Here is a 27,756-nt window from a genome sequence, read left to right as displayed (position 1 = left end):
CCCTGGTTGCAGTGAATAACTTGCAGTTAGCAGGCATGTTATTGGATAATAGTTACTTTGATATGTCCCTTGTACTTATCTTTCCTGAACAGAAATGTATGCCCAGATATCATCCAGTCTTCGACTTAGCCTTACTGAAACACATAATTAAACTGTTCTGCCATTTAACCATGTAAACTGGTTAGATGCTTTAATCAAAATCCATGTTATTCACCTATAATCATCTACAGGTATGCTCTAGTTTTTTAATTTTCTAGCTTATGCACTGACCATTTCTTCAGTAATGATAATTTGTGTGTGTGTGTGTGTTATTTCTGATTCTATTCCCTTAATCCATGAAGCATTTTTACTATGTTCAATAGGATTATCCCAGATTAGCTTCCAAAATTCGAGTGTTCCTTCTTTTTCTGGCAAATAATTGTTTGCACTTGTATTTCCCTGCAGAGATTGAAAGAAGTGACACTGGTTTGGTGAAAATTTAATATTTTTTGCATATTGGTTGCTTCTTGCTTCATATCTTTTAATTTTTGGTGCATTCACAATAATTATATTTTTTAATTCTTCAGTAACTTCTGCAGTTGTTTCATTGATCAAACTACATGTATTTATGTTTGTTTTTTGGTGCTATTATTTTTCAGCTGTCTTTCTTTAAGAGTTGCTAAGATCAGTTCACAATTTTTTAACTTTTCTTTCCAACTGGATTTCATTCCATGGGGCAGATTGCTTATATCTTCAGCTTTTGCTGTGGCAGTTCACAACCAAGCTTCATTTTAATCATATAGCCTATGCTGTATAAGAACTGATTTTTTTTTCTTTAAACTTTTAGTTGTGGTTGTTTCTCTAACTTCTGCAAAAACATTCAGGGATATGTTGTCAGCTTGATAACAGCTGCCTCCTGATGATTTGCTGCTACTGGATCTGTTGATTTATTACATAACTCTTGAAACTCAAGTTCAATAAATTTTTTGTCCCTTGAAACTCAAGTTCAGTAAATTTTTTGTCCATAAGTCTTTGTTCTATTACTGAAGATTCTGGGAATTTTTGTTTCCAAATCACGTGCATACACTATCTAAAGCTCTGTTTTTTTCTGGTGTGTTGATCTCTAAAAACATTCCATAACTTTCTTGTTTTCTCCTATAGTCCATTTTTTGCATTTGGTTTCTTCCAGTCGAATTTCTGCTTCCTTCCTGTCCTAGTTGCCCAGCAAGGAGAACTAGTCACTTGATGCCCAAATCCCCAGCATCAGGTGCAGTCCTTGATGACCAGGACATTAACTGATCTAGTATATATTTCTTCTTGCTTTTTACATGAAAGGGGAAACACTGTTAGTCTTGCTCCTAGAGTTGAGACCTGTCTGACTACAATGGCCCTGTTGGTTGCTATGCTACCACCAGCATAGCTCTCAACATCATTGGAGCATGCAAGCCTCCCTCCCTCGTCACCAAGACAAGGCCGTGTTCCTTATGTGGTATTATTATTATTAGCAATCTTTATGTTATAATAATAACAATATTAAAGATGTTGCATTCTTTGAGTCCCAAGGAGTCGGGGGGGGGGGGGGGCTCACCAGAGGAGGCCACATATCACCCACACCAACTATGCTACTGTTTCATGAATTCATTCCCATTACTTGTGCTCACAATTTCTTCCAAAGGCAAGCCACTCCAATCTGCACTGCTCTATGAAAGAAAAATTTAGCTCTCAGCCCTTTCTTGAATGCATTTATTCTCAACTTCCACAGATGTCCATCATATCACCCCTCTTCTTCTGTTTGCTTTTTCCTGTGTGTCTACAGCTCACAAATTCTAATGTGTTATAAGAAATCTACATTCCATGGTCCTGATATTATCTTTAACATTCACCATTTCACCCTCTCTGTTGTATCCACATCACCTCAGATACCAATAGACCAGATTGTACAATAGTGCAACTGAGGTCGTATCAAGGCATTGTACTCTCTACTAAATCTGCAAGATTCCCTAGCCTGATCCGTTTTTTCTAGGCTAATCCAGTTAACATAATATCCCATTGGGTATCTCATACCATCAAAGTTCATAACTTTACAAACATTATTAAACTGATAATCATTTACGCATGCCCACAGTTCCAGACTATTCAAATCATTCTCTAAGTGCTGCATGGTGTTAACATTCCTGATTATGCAGCCTATCTTTGCATCATCATCAGCATCCATCTGTATGTCTGTTAAATCCTTCCCATTGTCATTAATGTAAAGACTGAATAACAGTGAACAAACCTTAAATTACCTTAAATTTTTTGCAATATTGTTTGCTTACCCCCATAAGCACCCCTTTTTTTTTATATCTATAGTTAGCCATCCTCTTATTAAAGTTAATAGTTTAGAATTCAATCCCATGTCCTACAAGCAATGGCAAAAGTATTATGGCATGTCCATTCCTTGTCTAACTCAACTGTAACATTATTATAAAATGTGATCAAGTTACTCAATGATCTCATCTTAGTGAACCCATTCTGCTCATGAAATCATACCATCATTTCCAAAACTTTCACCAACACTCCAGAGATGCTGATAGGTCAATTGTTAGACACATTGGTCCTTACACTAATTCTTGTGCATTGGAATTATCGTACATTCTTTCTATTCCTGTGGAATCTTCCCTGTGTTGAGAATCAAATTATACAAACAGGTCAATGGCGCAGCCAGTTCATTCAGCTGAATGCTCTTTTAGCATCCATATTGATATCTCATCAGATCCCATTGCAAATTTTTATTCAGTTTATGCAACTGCTCTAGTACCTTCTCATATACTTGAGTTTCTTCATTCAATTTAGAGGTAGCATTGAGCACCATGTTACATACCAGGTTAATGGTTCTTAGCAAAATGAGCACTCATTAGTTGAACATTCTCTTCTAAAACTTCCACCCACATACCATCTGCACTCATTAGAGTTATTTTTTTATATTCATTCTTTCTTTAATATAACACAGGAATTCTTTTGGGTTGCTTTTAGCTTGCAGAGTTTCTTTCCATATTCAGACTTAGCTTTCCATTATAACACTTCTGGATTATGCCTAATAATTTTCATGACTGATGTCATCCTTATGCACTCAGTATTCTTTCCATATCATCTTTTACTTAAGAATCTCTGGCTTAATAACATTACATTACATATCCATTTCTCTTCTACCCTATTTATTTTTCAAACTCTAGGATCACATTCTGATATTGGATCATTTAATATTTTTTGTAATCCTTCTCACGCACTGCTGATATCCTTCCTATCCAGCAACCGATACCATGGTACCATACCTAGTATTCTCCTCAATTGATCATAATTTCTTGCTTCATAATTCAATATATAACCTTTTCTGAATGGTACATCCATATACTTATGTGCTTTCCACGTCCGTACAACATGATTACCCTCACAAACCAGATGCAGACAGTTACCTTTTTAACTGAAATTCCCTCAGCCACTATAATCAGGTCTAACTTATTAATACTGAGTTCCTTCTGTCATGGGCTGCCTGAAGAAATTATCTCTCAACAACTCACTAAATTCGGCTTCATTCTTCGCATGATTACTGACATCCATTATTGTTCAGATAATTAAAGTCACACCCATCAAGTTCATTTGGTAGTGCATTTCATCACCAGCAGTTGCAGCAACATCTCACCATGTATTTGATCGTATTAAACTCCACCTCACACCAGATAACCCCAATCTCGCTGCTACATAAATTCCAGGTAATTGTTATTAATTCATAGTTTTCTACCTTATCTGGGCTCAAATCATTTGCTGTTAGAGGAGGAGAGGATGTGAAGTACGTCCTCTCCTGTCTATCATTCCTAAAAATACTGTACCCTTTACACTTGATTTCAGTTAGTATATCTGTCTCCAAGAGCCAGGTCTCACTAATGCCTATAATCTGTAGCCACAGCATATTCACAAAGGCAATAAAATCAAGGGTTGTTGCCTTGTGAATATGTTGGGGCACAGATTATAGGCATTAGTGAGACCTGGCTCCTAACCCCTTTATTCCTAATACTGTCACAAACCAGATGCAAACAGAAAAATGATTGATTATTGAAGGAGGGAAAATTATTATTATTATTATTATTATGAGAACTGTTTGCTAGTTTAAATATGTCACTGAAAGTGATTCACCACAGCTACATTTGATCTGGGTTAAGAATTTGAAGATGTGTTCAGTTACCTGGAATTTATGTACAGACATAATAAGAATTAATTTTACTTTGTTGTAGGAAATTGATCAATACATTACTACAATAATGCACTCTAGTATTACTGTAAGGAATTATAATTTCTCCATTGCTTTCAAACCTCATCTCTGCTCCCTACACCCCCCCCCCTCTGTTTTAGGTATTTACAAGGTTCCTTGTTCTTGTAGATTATCTTATTATGGTCAAACTGAAAGATCTGCCAACATTCACCTAGAAGAACAAAAGAAATACATCTGCCACCATAACTATGGTCAGTTTGATCTAGCTAACCATGCCTTGATACCCTGCACAGAAACAAATGGCAAAAAAAAAAAAAAAAAAAAAAAAACTACTATGCTTTACCACAACAAATATAAACTTGATGGACTTTTCTTAGAATTAGCAGCAGATTTGAGAGAGAAATTTTAGCTTTTACCTCTCTCAAATGAAATTATGTATTATTATAACAAAAGCTGACAAAAGATATACTATTATAGCGGAAAATAAAATAGGAATATTTTAGAAATTCACATTCTTTTATGAGATCATTCTACTTACTACTGCATTTCCAGAGATCCTCTGAAATTAATAAACTGAATAAGCTCCTAGATAAGATCCAAAGCTGAATGAAGAGGGGGGGGGGGTATCATGCTCGAGTTCAATGACTATATGGGTTTCTCAGAATGCTTGGAAATTGTACCTCTGAAACTTGCAGTGAATTTTTATGCATTGCTACATACACAGTAACCAAAATATTTATCTACAGCACTTTCTAAGAACATCAAAAAATAAGATCTCCAGTGTTGTTTTATTACTTGCTTTCCATTTAATCGTCTTGGATGTTATTTTCCTTTTCACTAATATTTCCCTAATAGTTGCACTGAAATTATTACAAAAAGATTTCCTTCTATGAAATTGAGATCACGCATGTGATATTCAGAACTGAAAGATAAGTCATATTTTGAAAATAACTTATGATATTAAATTCGTTTTTAGTGATTTACTGTTTTTTGAGCATTTGTTTTTTTTTGTTTTTTTTTTTTTGTTTCTAAGAGTTAGCTTGTGTATTTATTAGAACAAAAAGCTCTTACTTGTATTATATATTGTTTGTTATAGTGCCAATGCAAAGTAGAACAGTGATGGGCAAACTTAACAATATGGAATTTTGTTTGCTAGAATTGTATGAGATTTATTCATTACATAGAATAAAAGATTTGTGGAAAGAGAGTGAGACTAGTGAATGCATATATAGGAAGTGTTTTGAATGTGAGTTCCAGAAGTATGGGGAAAGCAAGAGGTATGACAGTGAAGAGATGACAAAGCCATTTTTTTTTCTAACATTTCATAAATGATATTTTAACTCATTATTTATACATCTCCCAATGCTTTTCCTGATTGCTGGCAGGTGTGTGTGGGGGAGGGGGGAGGTATTGCAGAAAACAAAAAGAACCTGTTATACTGTGGTATGGCCAATACGTTATATAGTGAAATGCGTTACATACTGTTTTTTTTGCACAAGGCAAGATGGCAGGTGTAGAATGCATTCTACTAGCACATGGCCGAGATTGCTAGATCTCCAATATTAAAGTGCATTGCATTTACTAACCTTTTACTGGAGAGTGACCATATGCAATTTTCCAAGCAAGATCAGGGTATCTTTGGAAGTTCGTGGCAGAAGAGGTTAATATTTTCCTATACTAGGCTGTGCTGTTATTAATGGAAAGACTGTCAGAATAATATAACAACAGTCTTAGAGTTCTTGTTGTATTCAGGAGAAGTTGCAGGTCTTGGGCCACTTTAATCATTTATTCCAAATAGCAGGAGATGAAAACGCAGGTAGTACTGGAGAAGTGAGAATTGGTGCATTGCTTAAGTAGTAGAATTTTAATAATGGAAGCCCTGAACTTTCAATCTTTGCTAGTTGAAGAAATTCCTTTTTAATTTCCTGGTATTGGTTGGGCCAAAAAAAAATGCACAAGTTTACTATATAATTTTTTCCCAGCTTTTGTAATGCCTATAATAATTATTATGTACAACTGAGCAAGGAAAATTGTGGTTTTAAGTGCTATGGCTTTTAGAAGAAAAAGAAAGTGGCCCAATTTTCCAGTTCTAAGGCTTCAATGTGTTTGTGTACAAGTTCTTGAACTGGTAGTATTGAACAGGTGGAGAAGGAAACTCCAAGTGTGGTGAGACATTTTCTCTTAGAGGAATCTCTGTAATAATGTATTGTTAATAATGTCAGAAAGGATCTTGTAGTCAGTATTAGGTAGAAAAATTGATTTCCAGCTATTAAAGTATGAATCTCCATTCGGTTTTGGAATGAGAATGGTATGTCCAGGTACAAATTCACTTAATAATATGACCTGTAGACAGAGAGAAATTAAAGATTTTAACTGGAACGGGAAAAATAAAATCCCAGGCCTTGTGGTAAACTTCTGTCTCTAGTCAGTTTGGTCCTATGGATTTTATTTTTCTGGCATTCTTTATAGGCTGTAGTAATTTCAGCTGCCATAATGAATTGTTGAGGACATCTTGAATGGAACAGGCAAGGCCTTAATGTTCCAAGAGTCATAGTTTTTCACAATGCTAGTGTCTTCAAACAGACACTGATAGTGAACACACATCCATCGCACAGATTTAGAAGGGTGTTTTTTTCACTGACTTTGGTGAACTATCTATTGAAGATTGCATATCTGCTAAATGCGTCTGTATTCTTATTTTAAAGTTTCTATCTTCCACTTGTTTCTGTCTTTCCAGTTCTATCTCGATGCCATGTTTCTGATAATGTTACTGCATTCTATACCATTGCATCAGTTTACTACATACCAGCTTCTGTCTTGTAGTTCTTTTAACTTTTTTTTTTCCTTTTGAGGAAAGCATATTCCTTTCCACATTCCATGTTCTGTTTTACTGCTTCTTTCATTTTCAACCATATATCCCATTCCCATGTAACAGCATTCCAATTCTAACAGAAGTCTCCATGATCCAGAATTAATCTCGAATGTGTTTCATGCAGTGAAATACAAGTAGGACTGGATTATGATCTGCCATGTTGATGTGAAGATGTTTGATCTGAATTACTCTGTTTATAAGAGAAGAGGAGATATAAATTCATTTCAAGCTGGAAACCAGTGCCTTGATTCATGTACCTATTTGCATGGAGATTAAAATTGTGATTCCTCCATATGTCTACTAGTTGATCATTGTCAAGACCTACTATTAATTGCATATATCCTGCTTTTCCACTTCTTGGATTACCTCCTGTTTTGTTTTACAGTTCTAGTCTCCAGTTGCTATGATGTAGTGGGAACATATGGCTACAATTGCTGTAAAAAGAATCATCATCATCTAACTGTTCCTTTGAATAGAACATATATATTTATGAACATTATTATATATTCATGGTATTTCCAATATGTTGTCAAGATTCACCCACCTGTGCCCCATTAAACAGTATAGAAAGATCCATTGGAGGAATGGGGACAAGAATAAGAACCCCTGCTCCAGCCCTGTTAGACCTTCCATAGCTCCTATAAAACAGGAGCAGGTAATTATCCACAGATTGATACCTTTTCCTGCCAGATTGATAGACAAAAAATTAAAAACCCAAGAACCTCAACTTATGTACAATAAAAGAAGGGTTGTCGAAAAAAATTGGAGAAAGAGACACAGTATGAGTCTCCCTTGTATTACAAAGAATGCACAGTTTGGCACCAGAACTACTGAAAGTGTTCATCCACTAAAACACTCCTTTCAAGATGTGAAAAACCTGATAACCGAGGCAGACATACTTTGCACTTCTGCAGACATTATTGATGTTAGTTACTTTTCCCTTCTTTAGTATTTTCCCAAGATGGTATTTGATTTCATTGATCAGAAAGATGTAAATCCTGTGTTTTGCTCAGATCAGGAATTGAAGATAGAGGACTTCACCTAATAAACTGGAATTTATAGCTTATTCCCCACTTTTAACTATAACCAATAGTGTGGACAGGAGCTAAATAGGTGTTCAGTTGTTTCCATGCAATTGCATGCATGACCCTCCAAGCCAAGTCCCTACACATTGGATATCTATTACTGTTGCTGAGATTTTTGAAGGCAGTTTGAGTATTGTTATGTTTGGAAAAATTTGATAAAAGAGGTCAAATAAAAACTGATAATCTTTTGTGGTTCTTATGTTTGCACTATGGATATTCCATTACTGTGTAGTTGCCTGATGCATTGTTGTACAGTAGACTAAATTTTAAGTGTAGTCTTTTTCTGGTTAATGGACAAGCGAGGATGTTGTTAAATTCTTCTGATAATTTGAAGATATAGTATACAGAGCTGGATCTCATCAGTGGAAATCCATGGAAGATCCCCCAATCATATATTTTCTATATATAAGTTGTAAAATGGAGTATTTCCATATTATTAAATACTTTAAATTGGAGATAGTTGTAAAAGTTTAACTAGTAGGTTAAAAAAGTGTATTGTTCTTAACAAAAAATTATATTTATATTCTGTTTCAATTCTTTACAACTATCTCTGATTCAGTATTTAATAGCATGGTAATATACCATTATATTACTTGTATATAGCAAATATATGACTTATGCATTGATTTAACCTTGGTATCTCCCTAGTTCCATGTAGCAACAGTTCAGTTTTTGCATTATGGACACTAAGGCAATTCATGCAAAGTCTGCAACCTCTAAACACTTGTAGTGAAGATACTTCATGTACAGACTTTTTTTTCCTTATTCTTGGTAAAGGATTAACACAAGAATATTTTTGTCATGTGTAATATACTCCATGACCTAGTAGAAAAACTTTCTAAAAATAGCCATGGTGTTTACAGATTTTTATTATTTTTATTATTATTTATCACTGACTCTTTTTTTTTTCCAAAAAAAATGACATTAATGCAATTGCAATTAATAATACAACTGCACTAGGATTTTTCATATTACATCATTCATATTATATTATTATTATATTGCAAGGGCACCTTCATGGAGTCCTAAAACTCATCGTGGGAGACCCAAACTATTAACACAATATCTGTCTTACCACTCCTTAATGCCATTAACAAAGCACATACAACTGACTCAGGCAACCCATTCCATTCATTCACCATTCTCCAAGCAAAAAATCTAGTCCTCACACCTTTGCTAACCTCTTGTTGGATGAACTCTTGTTCTGCTCCCTCTAGCCAAGTGTTGAAACATTTCCCCATCAATCAATCATATAAATATGCATGAATCCTTTAAGCAACTCATGTGTTTCTATCATATTCCCTCCCCTCCCTTTTTTTTCACCTGTCAACCAACTTATGCAGTCCACAAACCCTCAACCCATCCTCATAAAGAGCATTCCACAGACCACTCACCTTTGGATCCTCTCTGCCACTTCCTCATCCACAAGAAACCCAGGTGATCAGACTTGAGCACAGTAAACCAGATGTGGTCGTATCGAGGCTTTAAAAAGAGGATTGATAACTCCCTTATCTCTATGCATTTTTGAAAATTATGGAGACAACTACCGTGTTTGAATAAAAACTGTAGTTTAATATAACTAAAATCTACATTCGATGTTTCGACCTTTATGTCAAGGTCATCTTCTGGAGCATACAACTATACACAGAAAACAAGCTACACTGCAATCAAACTGGTTTGTTAAAGATACTGACCAACCGCTGCAACAATTGTTGGCCTGACCTCTGGTGAAAAAAAAAATAAAAATTATACATCAATGCTACAGTCCTATTATTAGTGTTATCTGTTGGTTGTAGAAATACATTGGGCGTAACAAGTATCTATCTATATACATATATTAACATCATGATTATACTTGTACATTCCAGCCAGTTGGTATGGAATGGTTTCTAATACTAGCTTAAGATTGGCTAGAGTCCTGACTTATGCTGGATCTTATATATTAGGTAGGCTGAAGGTGTGCCATCCAGATCCTTGGAATTTTCATGCCATCTTTGTTGTTGATACTTGGTTGGTTTATCAGCATTTTGCAGGCTTCCTTAAATTTCCTTTCATACCAGGATTTTGTGTGGTGTAAAGAGCGGGTGCTTTTACAGTTGATTTGGTGTAAGGTGTTGAGCGCGTGGTCTGAGAGGCCTGCTTCACCATAATGGTTAAATTTAATGTGTTTAATGTGTTCTTTCTTGCGATATAGGGATTGTCTGTCCTGTTTCACCAATGTACGGTAAGTTACAGGTGCAGCGGATGCAATAGACTCCAGGATGTGCTAATGGGAGGAGAGTATCCTTAGAGGAGTTGAATATGGTTTTAAGTTTAGCGGGTGGTTTAAAGGTGGCATTGGGGTTATAATGTTGTAGAATTCTGTCGATTTTTTCTGATAACCCTTTAATGTATGGGATGGCTATGGTTTTACTGTAATCTAGATTCGTTTTTGTTATTTTATGGAGTATTTTATTAATAGTATTTTTGTTATAGTCATTATTGATGAATGTGTCGGTAGTGATTTTTAGTTCTTGTTTCAGGGCTTGCTGGTTAGAGCAAATTGTTGTAGCTCTGTTTTTAAGGGTTTTAATAACTCCATATTTTTGTGATGGATGGTGGTATGAATTAGCATGTATGTATTGGCCAGTGTGTGTCGGTTTTCGGTAGACGGTCTGATAGACTACCTGAAGGAAGGCGTGTGTCTAGGAACGGGAGCGAATTTTGGTTTTCGATTTCGATGGCGAATTGTATGCGTTCGTGTTGTTTGTTTAGGTGGCTAAGGAATGTGTTTAGCGTTTGTCGCCCGTGCGGCCAGATCGCGAACACGTCGTCAACGTATCTAAGCCAGATGGTCGGCCTTAGCGTGGCTAAATCAAGAGCCCTTTGCTCAAAGGTTTCCATGTAGAAGTTAGCGATTGTGGGGGGGGGATAGTGGTGAGCTCATGGCTGTACCGTCTTTCTGTAGGTAAAATTTGTTTTGCTACACGAAGTAACCGGACTGTAGTACGTGGGCAAAGAGGGCTGTAATGTCGGGTGGAAATTTATTCTGTAGTAGGAGAATTGTGTCATTGATGGGGACATTAGTGAAAAGGACAGAAACGTTGAAACTGACTAATAAGTCGTCTTTGTCGAGTGTTATGTTTTTAATTTTGTTTATGAAGTATTGTGTGTTTTTTATGTAGGAGGGGGAATGACCTACCAACTCTTGAGTGTTGCCGCTAATTTCTTGGCTAAGTGGTAATTGGGACTGTCTATTCCTTCTACGATGTTGAAGGGGCACATTTTGTTTGTGTATTTTCGGGACCCCATATATTCTGGGGGGGGGGGGCGTAGTGGGGTGGTTTGAGTTTTTTAACTGTGTCTGGTGTCCAAGAAGTGATGGACTTGAGTAGTTTCTCTGTTTTATCCTTTATCCTTTTTGTTGAGTTATAATTTACCAGCTTATATGTGTTGTTATCAGCTACTAGTTGATTCATTTGAAGTACGTATGTTGACCTATCAAGGATGACAGTGGCATTTCCTTTATCTGATTTCATTATTATTATGTTTTGTTTGGCTTTTAATGACTTAATTGCTGCTAGTTCTGTTTTTGTGAGATTGTTCTGTATGGTTTTCTCAGTGTTCAGGACATTACTAGTTTCTAGTCGTATTTTATCTGCTATATTGTTAGGTAGGGACCTGATGCCTCTTTCTATGTGGTAGATAAAATCCAATTTGTTTACCTTTTTTTTTTAGGTGCTATTGCGTAGTTAAGTCCTTTATTCAGGCGTAAGTTCGCTGTTGTTCAGGGTGTGGCTTGATAGGTTGATCATATGGTTCTTGCTTGCCGGTGGTTGGTCGCTCCTTGTCTCCCTTGTTTGTTGTTCATTGTTGGTGTTTATTGGGGAGGAGGTCTTCTGATTGGATGGATTCCTGTGATTGGTCACCATATTTTTCCGTTGTTTCAAACTGTGGAATTTGGTCTTGAGTTTTTCTTTATTCTTTTCCATGGTATATTTGGCCGAATTGTCAGTAATTCTTTCAAGTACTTGTAGAATGTCTGGATTAATATAGTTTGATAGTTCGGATTGCAATTTTGAAACCAGATTTTGTATTGTTGCTAGCTTTTGGCAGGCTGCTTGGATCTGTTCTCTGAGCATTGCTTTTTCTGTGCTGTCATAAATATGGAGTGCCTTAGCGGACATAATCAGCCTGATGCAGATAGGAATAAGGTTATTGTCTCTGCATCTGTTTAAAAAGGCCAGCCGATTGATCAAGAGAGAAATACGAATCTTTAACTTACCATAGCGATTGCAGCGCTTGTGTTTATCATTTCCATGGATGATCTGAATCCTTTCTTTTAAGCTTACACGGTTTTTTTTTCACCAGAGGTCAAGCCAACAATTGTTGCAGCGGTTGGTCAGTATCTTTAACAAACCAGTTTGATTGTAGTGTAGCTTGTTGTCTGTGTATAGTGTATGCTCCAGAAGATGACCTTGACATAAAGGTCGAAACATCGAATGTAGATTTTAGTTATATTAAACTAAAGTTTTTATTCAAACACGGTAGTTGTCTCCATAATTTTCAAAAATGCATTCGGATCACTGTGTAAGCTTAAAAGAAAGGATCCCTTATTTCTACTTGTTAGTGTGTGTTCTTCAATAACTAAGCAATCCTGTGAGTCCGCATCACCTTTGACATACAATATCTTCACTTGGATAATATGCGCTTGCAAAATGGTCACTTTTGATGGTTGCTCAACAATTTTGTCCACCTCTGTTACTTCTTTACCATGTGCACTCATTAAAGTTATCCTTCCATAGTTATTCTTCCTCTTACTTGCCACGTAACAAAAAAACTCTTTGGGATTCCCTTTCGCCTCTTTGGCTAATTTGTTATCATGACCTCATTTTTGCCTTCCTTACCATCTGGTCACCTTTCTTGCCTGATCCTTGTAGTTCATGAAGCAATACCCTACCCCCCATCCTATCTACTCTATCCTCCCTGAAAATACTAAATCCATCACATTCTATTCCCATAACCATGTCATTTGCTGTTAGCCAAGTTTCACTAATGCCTATAACTTTTGCCAAAGTTGAACTAACCAATATCTAAAATTCCTTCTTGTTCCTGATACTTTTGGCATTAGTATTTAGAAACTGCAGCATCCCTTTAAGCCCCAAATCACCTTTAGTTCCTGAATTGACTAACCTATTCAGTATTATTGTGTGAGAGACTAGACTCTGCACTTGTTTCAATGTTACATTCAGTCACCTCATGGATACCTTCAAACACACAAGCTCCTCTGCATCCACCCTAATTGCTTTAGTTTTCTTGGATTTCTACTACCACAGTCTCATGAATAAAGCTCCTTCCAGACATCTAACTCCAAATTCATTTAAATGCATTCCATCAGCATTGTGCAAATCTTTCTATCCGTCAAACTCTGACCATCGGTCCACAAACTCTACATCATTCCTTCTGTGCAACCCATGTACTGATTTATTAGCTATCATCGCTCTCCTGCTCAGTTTGCCTATATTGTAGTGTGGCAGCAGCTCATAAACTTAACCCTGTTGCTCTTCATTTTTGCTTCTTCTAACAACTCTTTTACATCCTCCCTCATACAATATCTCTCACGTCTCAGGTCATTGATTCAGCCAAAACAAATTAATTCTTTCAATTTCCCTTTCTGCATTCTGACAGCATTACTAATATTTATTTATTTTTTTATTTTATTTATTGTACATACGTATTCACAAGAATATAATAATTTTATTACTGCAAATATTCAACCAGAAACTAACTGGTCATCATCAGTGCATCAGCATGATCACAAGGTGAAGCTAGAACAAAGAATGCCAATCCTATTTACAGAGCTGAGCCATGTTCCACAAATTTTGTAGTTTTGAATTTGTACTTCTACACAAATTCATTCACTCCCCTTATCATAGAATTGTCATAAATAACTATTTGCTTACCCTCATTCTCTCAATTATTCTTACAATTTTCTTTTAGCTTTGGACTTCTTATTTTTTTTCTGATTTCAGTTCAACTAATCGCTTGCCATTTCTGCAGCCTTTCAGTCTCGTGCTTTGTTCTTTGTGAGTGTGCAATTTCCTTATTTAGGCCTTATATGTTCTCCTGAACTTCCGTCACCACACTTTCAGTATTAGCACTGATATTTACATTTTCTGGTCTTGTTTCAGTGCTCTCCAATCTACTATCACATAATTTATTCTCTCCATATTCACTTTCAAAGCATTTATTACACATTCTCTCACAACTTTTGCTCACCTTCTGCAGTTCTTTCAACTTTCACAAGTGCATCTCACAAATTTTACACTGCACAAAATCACACAAATTTAGCTCACTCGATATATATATTTTTATAAAGAGATTTAATGACCAAAACCGAGAATAATTGTAGGGCTTTAATGATATAAAACACTGCTAGTTTTGGCTTTTGACAGCCTTTTTCAGGTGTCATCTAAAAATAGTAAACAGCAATAAAAACACTGAAGTTTAAAACTGAGAAGCACAGGAAAATTGCAGTACATAATTGACATGAAAAAACATTGTGTTTACGTTTAAGTTGTTCTTTCAAACGTGGCATTGTTTGTTGAGTGCGTGCTTGCAGACTCTCGTGAACACCAGTACTGAACAACAGCAGAGTGGTTATCAGGGATGTTGTAGCTCAAATTGTTATTTAAATGTTTTCACGATTAAGGATGATTTCTCTGGACTCCACAATTTTTCTTTCAAACTCATCATGGCAACGAAAGATGTTTTCGGATCTATCCCAGCAGACTGAATGACCATGGTGTTCATCATCAGGATTGTTCGAGAAAAGAACATGACTAGACAAGGCACTGGCATGTGTTCTTTTGTAAGAGATGTCTCTCTTGTGTTTCCTCCATATGTAATTCAATAGATTTATTTGTTTGACCAAAATAAGGAATATTACAATCACACCATATCTTATATACGCCAGGATATTTCAGATTATGATGATGAGGCTTTGGATGGCTTACTAGCAAGCGAATAAGGGCCTGATGTTGTACTTCTTAAGAAATTTAGCTAATTTTTTGGAAACTGAACTGATGTATAGGATGGAGATGTTACCCTTAAAGTGGTTATTTCTTCAGTGCGGTGGGTAGGAGGATTTAGAAGAAATTTTTTAATGGTTTTATCAGAATATCCATTTTGTCTAAAGACATGTGAGAGGTAATTAATTTCTTTTTGAAGTTCATCTGGGTCATTCAGAAGAGAGCATGCCCTACGTCCCAAGGTAGAAATAGTTCCACGTTTTTGTGGAGGAAAATGATTGGGCTGACTGTGAAGATATCAATTAGTTTGCGTAGGTTTTCTATACATTGAGATTCTAAATTTTTATTGGACAACCCTTTATCTCCCATTCTTGCGAACATTTACTTGGAGGATTTTGAAACAAAAGCTATATCATCCTTCTCATTTAAACCAAAACTTTGGAAACGCTATGTAGATGACATTTTTATTATTTGGAGTCACGGCCACAACTCTCTCATGGATTTTCTTAATCATCTCAATAATCAGCATCCTAATATAAAATTCACGGTCAAACTTGAGTATGACAATTCCCTACCATTCCTGGATATAAAACTTTCACGCTGCTCTGGAAAATTTAGAATCTCAATGTATAGAAAACCTACGCAAACTAATAGATATCTTAACAGTCAGTCCCATCATTTTCCTCCACAAAAACTTGGAACTATTTCTACCTTGGGACATAGAGCACACTCTCTTCTGAATGACCCAGATGAACTTCAAAAAGAAATTAATTATCTCTCACATGTCTTTAGACAAAATGGATATGCTGATAAAACCATTAAAAAATTTCTTCTAAATCCTCCTACCCACCACACTGAAGAAATAACCACTTTAAGGGTAACATCTCCATCCTATACATCAGTTCAGTTTCCAAAAAATTAGCTAAAGTTCTTAAGAAGTACAACATCAGGCCCTTATTTGCTCGCTAGTAAGCCATCCAAAGCCTCATCATCATAATCTGAAATATCCTGGCGTATATAAGATATGGTGTGATTGTAATATCCCTTATTTTGGTCAAACAAATAAATCTATTGAATTACATATGGAGGAAACACAAGAGAGACATCTCTTACAAAAGAACACATGCCAGTGCCTTGTCTAGTCATGTTCTTTTCTCGAACAATCCTGATGATGAACACCAGGGTCATTCAGTCTGCTGGGATAGATCCGAAAACATCTTTCGTTGCCATGATGAGTTTGAAAGAAAAATTGTGGAGTCCAGAGAAATCATCCTTAATCGTGAAAACATTTAAATAACAATTTGAGCTACAACATCCCTGATAGCCACTCTGCTGTTTTTCAGTATTGGCGTTCACGAGATTCTGCAAGCACACACTCAACAAACAATGCCACGTTTGAAAGAACAACTTAAATGTAATTACAACATTTCATCTCAGTTTTAAACTTCAGCGTTTTTATTGCTGTTTCCTATTTTTAGAAGACACCTGAAGAAGGCTGTCAAAAGCCAAAACCAGTAGTGTTTTATATCATTAAAGCCTTACAATTATTCTCGGTTTTAGCCATTAAATCTCTTTATAAAAATGTATCAAAACAACCGAGTCAATGTTCCTGAACACATATATATATATATAATTTAAGGAAATATGTTTTACTTACATCTAAATAACTCAGTCTATCTTGCACAGTTCTAAAATGATAAATACAATAAATTCACTTAGTATTATAAGCAAAAATTAGAAAAAATTACTTATCTTTCTGCAACTTTACAAATCAGTGACATTCACCAAATATCCTCAAACTCCCCCCCCCCCCAAATAATTAAAGTTCATTCCTGTTTAATTTAGTGACTTAACTTTTTTCTTGAGAAACACGTATCCTCTCTGTGTTTAAATTTCAGTAATGTCTCAAAAATGTATAAATAGTGCTGACTTGTTTTATTGTGTGTGTGCGTGTGCACACGCACCATCACCTAAAGGGTATACTGCAACTGAAAGAGTATATTATAGACAAGTTTGTATTTCTGGAGTGATTGCTTAAGGATTGGAAAGTTATGGGTACCAAAATTCAAAAGCAGATGAAAGTGATGTGAAACTTTATATATTTATTTATTGTGATGGGGGGGGGTGAATTTGTTAAGGAAAAAATCATGTCTTAGTAAACTTACATTTTATAATAAAGGGACAATAGATTGGTTAAAGGCATTGCCACTACACATTGAAATTACTGAATTTCAATGTGTAGTGCCATTGATAGAATACTTCACTGTAAGTTATTGTGTAAATTAAAGGTATGATTGATAATAAAGTGAAGATCTGACATGGATAAGAGAGTGGCTCTCTGACGAATAACAAAAATTGGTGTGCAAAATAACAGTCAAAAAGAATCAAAGGGGTGGCTTATAGGACACTGTCTACAGGTCACTGCTATTTAATTATATTTATACTGGGGGGGGGGGGGGGGGGCTAAGCCCTCCTGGCACCTACACCCTCCCCCCATGTACCGGGCTGGTAGGCCAGTTCTCCTTAAATTCTGATGACTCGAAAGGGGTTCTCCCAGCGTCCATGCCCCCCCCCCCCCAAGTTCCGGACTAGTAGACCGGTTCTCCTTGAATTGTGAAGACTCGAAAGGCCCCCCCCGGGAGTCCTGGACTGGTAGGCCGGTTCTCCTTGAATTCTGATGACTCAAATTTTGAAGACTCAACACTCAGGGTAGCCCTGAGTTTCAAAACATGACATAAAAAGGCTTATCATTTTATATATATAAGGTAGATTAATTGTATTTTTATATTTTTTTGATGCCTTTATCAACCTCTTAATTCTGTTCATCCCTGCTAGCATACCATTCATGATTTTGGCTCACCATCTGAATTCTAATTCATGTTAATCTTGTACATTCATTTGCAAGAAAAACTGTTTATTTTTGTATATTAAATATACAAAGGAAGTCTTTCATTTAATATTCTTTTCACTTCCATGTATTTTGCAACCAAGATAAGTTTACATCTGACTGTCCACAAAATGTCATTATTCTTTTCATTCCCTGTTGTTCTGCTGTAATGTTTAAATTATATACTGTCCTTAGTTATTTTTTATTATTTGATATATACAAGGCATGTTCAAAAAAAAAAGACCTAACTTTTGCTATAAAGATTTTATTGCTCATTTTACAACATTTTAAGCACTGTCCCCTTTAAAGTAGGCCCCTCTACTGGCGATACACTGTTCTCAACGTTTCTTCCATTGTTGGAATTCTTCCTGGAATGCACTTTCTTTGATGGCATGCAGTTCTCTTATTGCATTTTCCTGAATCTCCTCTATAGTTTAAAAATGACATCCTTTCAAAGTGGTTTTATGAGAAACAGGAAAAAGTCTGCTGGAGCTAAGGCCAGAGAATACAGTGGATGGGGCAGTTCCTGACTGATTCAGGATCTGCCCCATCATGGTTCAACATGGTTCTCTTTATAATCGTCAGTCGACAAACACGGGCTGAATTTTGCACTGACGCAGTACATCTGAAGTTTTTCAGTTCAGATATTTAAACAATGATTTCCACAAACACAACACAAACTCTGTTGATGTGTCCAAGCCTGGGATCTTCACCAACCAACGTTCTGCCCTTTTTAAAACACTTAAACCACTCACAGCACTGTGTTCAGCTCATACAGTCCTTCCCGTATGCTTGGTTAAGCATTTGAAATGTCTCTGTAAAATATTTACCAAGTTTTGCAGCAAAATTTCACACACACACATACACATTATTCTTCAATCTCTTTCACTGTCACTTTGTCACTGATCCAATGAACAGCTTGTGCACATGCTCACTTCAGCACGCACACAAGTTTCGATGACTAATACTTATAGCAGAAAGGGACAAATGGTAGTTTGTTGTCAAACCTGCTGCTAGGTGTGCTCGGTAGCCTCAGCATGCTCTCTGTGCCGGTTGGCATGCTATTTAAAAAGTTCGGTCTTTTTTGAACATGCCTCATATGTGAATAAAAAGTATCTGAAATATAATCTGCCATTCTCAATTTGCCTTAACGGTAGTGAATGTATTTCTTATGTTCTCTGTGATAGGAGATTGCATTCACTATCTTCTTTATGGCAAATTGGGACTGGATGCCTTTTCTTTATTGTGCATTTTTATAAATAACATGTCATTAATTGTATGTTCTTTACACAAAATGTTTATTGTGAAGATCCTTTATCTTTGTTATTTCTTATATATTATATTTTTACATAATAACTTTTCTCAATTGAGACTTGTTATCTAATAACTGATTATCTTCTTTTGTACATGTGCCAGTGCTCTGCCATCCCTCATATCCTACTTCTCTAGGGAGGGAGATTTTTTTTTATTCATTCTGAATGGTCAGTTTAGGGAATAAGAAAATAAAAAATAATAACAACAGGATGGAAGTCTTTGTTTTTGACTGTCTCATATAATTACATTTTATAATATATTTTCACTGTATTTTGCTACTTTTTTACGCTGCAATAAATGCTTTTGACATATTTTAGAACTGAAAATTAACTAAAAAATTGTAATTATTTCACACAAAATTTTCATTTTCAGTTGACACCTCATCGCCCATTACGATCAGAAGCTGAAAAGCGTTTGAGCAGACCATCTAGTGGACACTTTAAACATAGAGCCACACCATCACCAACAAGGCAGTGTAAGTTTTGTCTTTTTTTATGACATTTTGCATCAGTTAACATTAAATACTAAGCTGATTTTAAACATCCTGTAGCATCATGCATTTAATTATTGACTATTAATTCTTGTAGATATGCTTATACATTGGTAACACGTGACTATTAAATTATTTAAGGAATTTATAACATATACTGGAATATTAATTAAAAGAAACTTTAATAAATACCTCCTATATTTCGGCAATGTCATATTGCCATCTTCATGGGAACATACAACAATGACCCATGCACATAGGCACTACACAAAGCAAATGAAGCAGAAGAGAGAAAACTACTGTTGTTCCTAGAGTCCTAAAGGTGCTCCCTAGCAGGCTGTATTGGGTTATCTTGGTTGTTGGACGGAAGTTCTCAAGATGTAAGCTTCCCAAATTTGGAGCAGTCTCATGCACCCAAATTTGTTGAGGTTTGGAAAGTTTTTTAGAGCTGAGGCTGATTCCATGAACAATCTTTCATATTTAAATTTGCTGCGGTGCATTAACGTGACTTTCTTCCAACATATTCTGCAGCAGGTATCCAGATCACGCATTTAAATTACTCTGCGTTGATGAATGGTAAATCGTTTACATTCGTGTTCCATAGTGGTATACACTAAATGATTTGATGTTTACAGCAAAACCAAATGGCTTGATGTAAGAAGGTCATAATAGTTTAGAAATAAGAAAACATTGTTCGTATCTGCTTCTAACGTAATGAGGAATGCGATTAGTTTTGGGGGCTAAAATACAACTCTCAAATGCATTATCAATGTATTTCAGACTTAGAAATGGAAGAAAATTCATGTTAAAACTTATGTATTTGTAGAATTTTTGCCTAAGTTTCATAGGCATTTTCAATACAAAAAAAAAAAAAGTCAGTTAAACAATAGCAGATAACTCTAAGAAGCAGCACATCTTAGTAGCTAATTATGACAACTAAAGCAATAAATATTTTCTAACTAAAAAAAAAAAAAAAGTAATAATAATAATAAATAAATATATATATATAAATATATATATACTACACCTCACGGTTAGCCTAGTGGTTATGCCTTTGCAACCATATGCCTGGGGAAGGAGTGTCCTAGGTTTGATTCCCGTTGATGATGGGAGGAGTTTAAGAATCTTTCTCAGCCATAGCTAAGTTAGCCAGTCTTGGGCATGGACAGCAGAGTTTTTCCCCCAGTTTATCTGGGGTTTTTTCATCCCACAAGCAGGCAAATCGGCCCCATGAACACACACACACGAATTACAGTCATGAACATTGCCCTTAGGAGATGCAGCAGAGGAGTAGCAAACCGGCTACATTAATATGCCAGTAACCCCTCATTAGGAGGGGGACTCAACCCGTCCTAGATATATATATATATATATATAAAAAGTTAGAAAAGATTAGCAGATTTAAAAAGTACTATCGCCCATAAAGGGGATATCTGTTTCAATGATGCTGCTTTGCCAGTGAACTCACCTACCTTTCTCATTCATTTTTAGTTAATGACTATAATCCCAAAAAATAGATGAAATGTTAAATGCTTACCCCCCCCAATCCACAGGACCACAGAAAAACTATTCCCATCCCTTATATCCAGCACATCTGAAAAGATAATCAGAGTGCCTAATAAATATAAGCTACACACCACATTCAGACTATGTATCAAACTAGAATTTGTTCACCAATGGATAAACTCCATCCTTTGCCACATCCAGCAGTGTGTGAAATGCCCTGAACTTGTTAACTTGCTTATTATGGATAGGCAGATCTATTGTTATCTACCTCAGGGAACATCTTTATGGTGGTGAATGTATTTCTTGTTTTCTTACTATGTGCCAAGTCACACTGTCAGATCATGCTTTAGACATCTCTTCACACAGGATTAGATGGAGGAAGACTAAAATGTTACATAGATGTCATTACAAGTAGGGGAGACTGTTTATGGAATAGCAGCAACTTTGAAACATTCCCCAAGCCTCAATAAGTATGACTGTATTAATGTACCAAAAAACTGAGATACAGGCATTTTAAGATCACCTTAATACTTTGTAAACTTCTCATTATCTGCAATCTGTAGTACCAAATTAGTACCTGTCCATTATAACTTTTAAAGGTTATAATGGACTGTTCTCTCTAATAACTGATGGTGTTTGCATTGTGTGTGACAAACTGTTTGTGCTCTAAAGATGCTGGGTATAAAAACAGCAAAATATTCACAGCTACATAAATAAATATTGTATTTATTTTGTTCCTGTAGTGTTGTGAATTAAACTACAAAATTGCAAATGAATAGAAGGTAGAGCACCTTTGTAGGGCAATCACCAAAAAATAAATGTCGTGCATTTCTCCTTTGGTTGGAAAAACCTGGGTTTGAATATTGTGTAGAATGTGAGGAATTTTTCTAAAGGATTTTTGAATGAAGTTGAGTTAGTCTCATATGGAGGTGGCAGAACTTTTCCTTTCAGAAAGTTAGTATTTCATCCAACAAAATAGGCAAACCAGCTGGATAACACATGCAATTAACAGATACAGATAATACACTTACATCATAGCTTAATTCCTTCAACTATAATGTCATCCAGCAGTATAAGATGGGATCAAAATAGGAAATCATGCATAATAGAAAAAGATTTGCTCATTCATAAATTCTAAAATAAATAATTCTAGGATCACCTCAACAGTAACTTATCCACTAAGAGTAGTCTCATATCAAGTTCTTTTTAGTGATTAGTTAGAAAATATGTGGGTGGTCTGAAAACTTCTCAGCCTCGACAATATATGGCAACACTATTGGCAAGATTTTTTTTTTCTAATTTGTTACATCTGTCATAAGCATCCATGTGAAATTGCAAGTCATTCTATCAGGTAGTTTGTTTTATACAGCTGTCTGAAGCAAAAATATTGTCTGTATTCCTGGATTATAAATTATGTTTTTCTGGATAAATTTCAGGATTAACTCAATTTTATCCATTTCTGGATAAAATTGAGTATCGTACAGTTATAAAATTCTTTGTAAAAGAAGGTTTAACGCCAAAAGAAATTCAGAAGTTCATAAAAGTTTATGGGCACTCTTCTCCTTCGTTTTCGACAAATTAAGAAATGAACTGCCGAGTTTAAATGTGACCGTACCATCCTTGAAGATGATCCATGTGAAAGATGTCCAAAAAGTGTAACACCAGAAATCATTGATCAAGTGCACGATATGGTATTGGATGACCAAAGAGTCAAAGTGTGTGAAATTGCTGAGACTATAGGCATTTCAAAAGAACATGTAGGATATATTTTGCATGAAGAATTGCAAATGAAAAAGCTTTCTGAAAAATGGGTGCCACGCTTGTTCACAGCAGATCAAAAATATACTCACATGAAAATCTCTGAACAGTGATTGGAGCATTTTAACAAGAATAAAAGTGGTTTTGTGCATCAATTTATTACTATGGATGAGATTTGGATTCACCATTATACACCAGAATCCAAACAGGTCAAAACAGTGGACAGAAGCCGGTCAGCAGAAAAGGTCATAGCATTGGTGTTTTGGGATGCTAAAGGCATTTTGTTTATTAATTATCTTAAAAAGGGTAAAACAACCAGGTAATATTATTCTGATCTTATAACCAGACTAGACGAAAAAATTCATGAAAAAAAGACCCGATTTGCAGGAAAAAAAATCATCTTTTATCAGGAGAAGAACGCAACCTGCCCACAAAGGTGTTTTGGCAATGGGAAAATTAAGGGATCTGCACTATGAATTGTTGAAACATTCACCCTATTCCCCAGATTTGGCTCCCTCTGACTTCTGTCTCTTCCCAAAACTAAAACTCTTCCTCGCTGGTCAGTGTTTTTCTTCGAATCAAGAGGTGATTGCAGCTGTAGAGGGCTATTTTGCAGAGCTTACTGAGGACCACTACAGAAACGGGATAATGGTGCTGGAGCATTGCTAGAATAAATTAGTCTTAAGGGAGATTGTTGAAAAATAAAAATTATTTTTGGCTGAGAACTTTTCAGACCACCCTCATACTTATTATATCAGAAATATAAATAATTAATACTTCTTTTATGGTAATGAAAGTATTTCTATTCACACCTGTTCTTTTCCTCCCTTGTATTTGCCATTCTCACATGGCTCATTAATAATGGTTCACATATTTACACCTTTTAGTAATTCAGATATATTCTCCTTAATTCTTGTTTTCTAATATATCCTAAAACAAACACATTAGTTCCTCCTCCCCATGCAGAGTTAGTTACGATCAAAGAATTGTCACGATATGTGGCGCACCTTCCAAAGTGCACAGAATTGCCACAGGACACTGTTTTCTCTCACCCCATCTGATTGTCCCAACATGAACATGTTAAAGCCCATAGAAAAATTACTCAAAATCTTGTAGACCTGGTATGTTGATGATATTTTTGCTCTTTGGAAGCATACACATCAAGACTTTCAAGTACTTCTACAAATCACTCAATCTTCTTTACCCTTGATGTTGTTGAAATTGCAAGGAGTGTCATCCTTTCTGAATGTTCATCTCTAGCATTAAACTGATGGTTCTTTCTACATTAGTCTATACCCCTGTATAGGCTAATGTGAGGACTATACCCCTGTCCTCCAGACATCATCCATTTAAGACATACAGAGTAATTATTCTCTGTTGACAACAACTCATGACATTCTTCACCTTGACATTTTGTCCATAAAGCAAACTTTGTATCTCAATGTCTACAATCCAGAAAGGACTGAAAGGTCACGTTTGGATTTCATTTGTTCAAAATGGAAGTTGCAAATTTCATTCTGATTTAGTAAAATTATTTCTTGCCACATCAAAATGAAATGTTTAAAATTCCTATTCCATATGTGAGAATTGCCTTCAAATATGTTATAAGGACTCTCCGGAAGTTTCAGCTGTGCTGTTTCAAACCTATGGGGGGGGGAGAGAATAAAAATTGCTGGCTATCGCTTACCCTTAAAAGTAAGCTTGCATCCTTGTTACTACCAGATGTTTATCATATCCAACATTATAACTTATCTTACTTTGATAAAAAGACCGTTCAGGGGACCCTGTAACCCCTAGAGAGCGCGTCCCCTGGGTGGCGGATAGGGGAGCCCACCATGTGTGTGAGTGTGTACATGCACGTGCGTGTGTGTGTATATATATATATATATGGTGGGGTGGTCCGAATATACTGAATAAGGACTTGTGGACCAACAGGGCCATAAGGGGCAATCATCTTGATTGTAAGGGAAGCGGCACTCCCATGGACCCCTAGCTGGATCTATCCTCTCCTTCTTCTACTTTGAGGAAGACCCACTTACTTTAATCTTTCCTATAAGGCCTTATCTTCTTACTTTATGACCCTTGTGCTATTAGAGTACTCGAGGGCCATGGGGTCTTTTCATTTCTGGCCTTACAACTATGTCCTCTCTATAAACCTTACTATATTTCTTCTATAATCTACCCTTTCCCCTTCAATATACCCTATTCCTCCTATGGGTTTAAATTTGGAAGAAGGCGAGTTCAGAAGCCTTAAGTTAGCAACCCTACCACTGAACTATTCCATCGTCAGGCTAGTCCCCTGACATGGAGAACATAACCATACTTGTAAGCTGACAGAAAAAGATAATCGGATTGAATCTATGGGAAACAACCCTGGAATGGAAAAGGGAAAACGAAAATGGAAACGACAAAATATAATACACATAGCAAACTGGAATGTAAGAGGAATAGCATATAAAGAAATAGAATTAGACCAGTTATTAAATGAAAGAAACTTTAAAATAGCAGTAATCACTGAAACAAAAAAGAAATTAAAAGGAACTATGAGAACTGAAAATTTTAATGTGATATACAGTGGAGTCGACAGAGACCAAAGAGCACAAGCAGGAGTCATGATTTGGATTCATAACTCCCTTTCAAAACAGTTAAAACATTATAAATTATGGAATGAAAGAATAATAGAAGCTAGAATAAAAATAGATAGAGGCTATTTAACAATAATTGGTTTATATGCCCCAGAAGAAGGAAGAGAACAGGATAATATTGATTTTTATAATCAGCTACAAAACATATATAATAAAATAAATAAAAATTATTACATAATTTTAGCAGGAGACTTAAATGCAAGAATTGGAAACACAAAAATTAATAATAATATAGGAATACATGGAGAACACACTCTAAACAGAAATGGTAAAAAATTGATTGACTTTGTAATTTATAATAACCTAAAAATAATGAATTCCTTCTATAAACATAAAGACATACATAAATATACTTGGGCAGCAAGAGGATGGAAATCAATATTAGATTACTTCATATTAAATGAAAAGACATCAAAATTTTCTCTAGATGTTAGAGTTCACAGAGGATATGAAATAAGCAGTGACCACTTCCTTGTTAAAATAAAATTAAGATTACCACCTAAATGGCTACAAGTAACAAGAACAGAAAGAAAAATTGAAACATTTGTTTATAAAACTAGACTATTGAATGACACAAATATACAATGGCTATATGAACAAAGAATTAACCAGTATCTAGATAAAATAAAATAAAATGAAGAAATAGAAATAGAATGGCTTAATATAAAAACGATACTAAATACAGCAGCAAATGAAAGCTTAGGAAAGACCAAAAAATTCAATAAAAGAAAAAAACTGAAGATCTGGGATGATACAATCAAAGAAATAATCAAAAAGAAAAAAGAAGCTTATCACAAATGGTTAAGCAGTAAAAGATTAGAAGATGAAATAGAATATAAAAGAATAAGAGCCATAGCTAAAAGAGAAGTCAGAAAAAGACATAGAGAATCATGGAATAAATTTGTTTCTAATTTAGAACATGATTTATATAAAATAAGACCCAATGTATATAAGATTTTGATACACTTAAATGCAGATACCAAAGAAAACATAAAATTAAACACTGAATTGAAATTAGAAGAATTTCTAAATTACTACACAGAACTGTGGACAGACAAATATTTTAAAAAAGACAACTGGCAAACAATTAACGAAAATGGAAAGGAAATAACTGAAGAAGAATTAGAAATCAGCCAGAAAGAAACAAGAAATGGAAAATCACCTGGAGAAGATAAGCTAGATTCAGAACTATATAAATACACAGGAACAAGATTCAAAGAAAGACTCTTATTATTTTTAAATAAAATTCACTCAACTGGTATCCCCCCAATAAAATGGAAAAAAGCAATTGTGATTCCTATCTTTAAGAAAGGTAATAGAGATGACCCTAAAAACTATAGAGGTATCAGTATACTAAATTCATGTTACAAAATATACAGCAGAATCTTAAATAACAAACTAATGAAATATTCCGAAAACTTTATTCTAGAGGTATAAAATGGATTTAGAAAAGGACGATCATGTATAGACCCAGCCTTCTGCCTAAAATTAATAATAGAGAAAAGAAGAGAATATAATTTAGAAACACATATTGCATTTATTGACTTTGAAAAAGCATTTGACAAAGTTAAAACAAACATATTATTTAACATATTAAAAGAAAGACAAATACCAAATAATATCCTAAATGCTGTCACAAGCATATATGAAAATAATCAAATACAAATAAGATTAAATCATGAGCTATCATATACAAGAGAGATAAACCAAGGGGTCCGACAGGGATGTCCCCTCTCAGCAACTCTTTTTAATATCTACTTAAATGAAATAATAATAAAATGGAGTAAAAATTTACATCAAGGAATTAAACTTTCACCTACAGTTAACTTAAACACTCTCCTCTTTGCAGACGACCAAATAATAATTACAAATTCTGAAGATAACTTACAGAAAGCTGTTTTAAATCTAAATGAGATATCCAAAGATTATGGTATGATAATATCAACGGAAAAATCAAAAAC

At 35.2% G+C, this 27,756-nt stretch overlaps 1 protein-coding gene across 2 annotated transcripts in view; it reads left to right on the top strand.

Annotated features, from left to right (window-relative positions):
• The window catches only part of mbc (dedicator of cytokinesis protein myoblast city), a 643,249-nt gene that overhangs the window by 588,955 nt on the left and 26,538 nt on the right, over nucleotides 1–27,756 (top strand). For both annotated transcript variants that reach the window (XM_090391142.1, XM_090391141.1), the window contains exon 39: nucleotides 19,769–19,871. In XM_090391142.1, coding sequence (XP_090247268.1) covers nucleotides 19,769–19,871 — 103 coding nt within the window. The remainder of the gene's footprint in view (nucleotides 1–19,768; nucleotides 19,872–27,756) is intronic.

Source organism: Typopeltis vanoorti, chromosome 4 (genome assembly GCF_054136105.1).
Source record: "Typopeltis vanoorti isolate ZY-2024b chromosome 4, IOZ_Tvanoo_1.0, whole genome shotgun sequence".
Lineage (NCBI taxonomy): Eukaryota > Metazoa > Arthropoda > Arachnida > Uropygi > Thelyphonidae > Typopeltis > Typopeltis vanoorti.
This window is presented reverse-complemented; position numbering and strand designations above follow the sequence as displayed.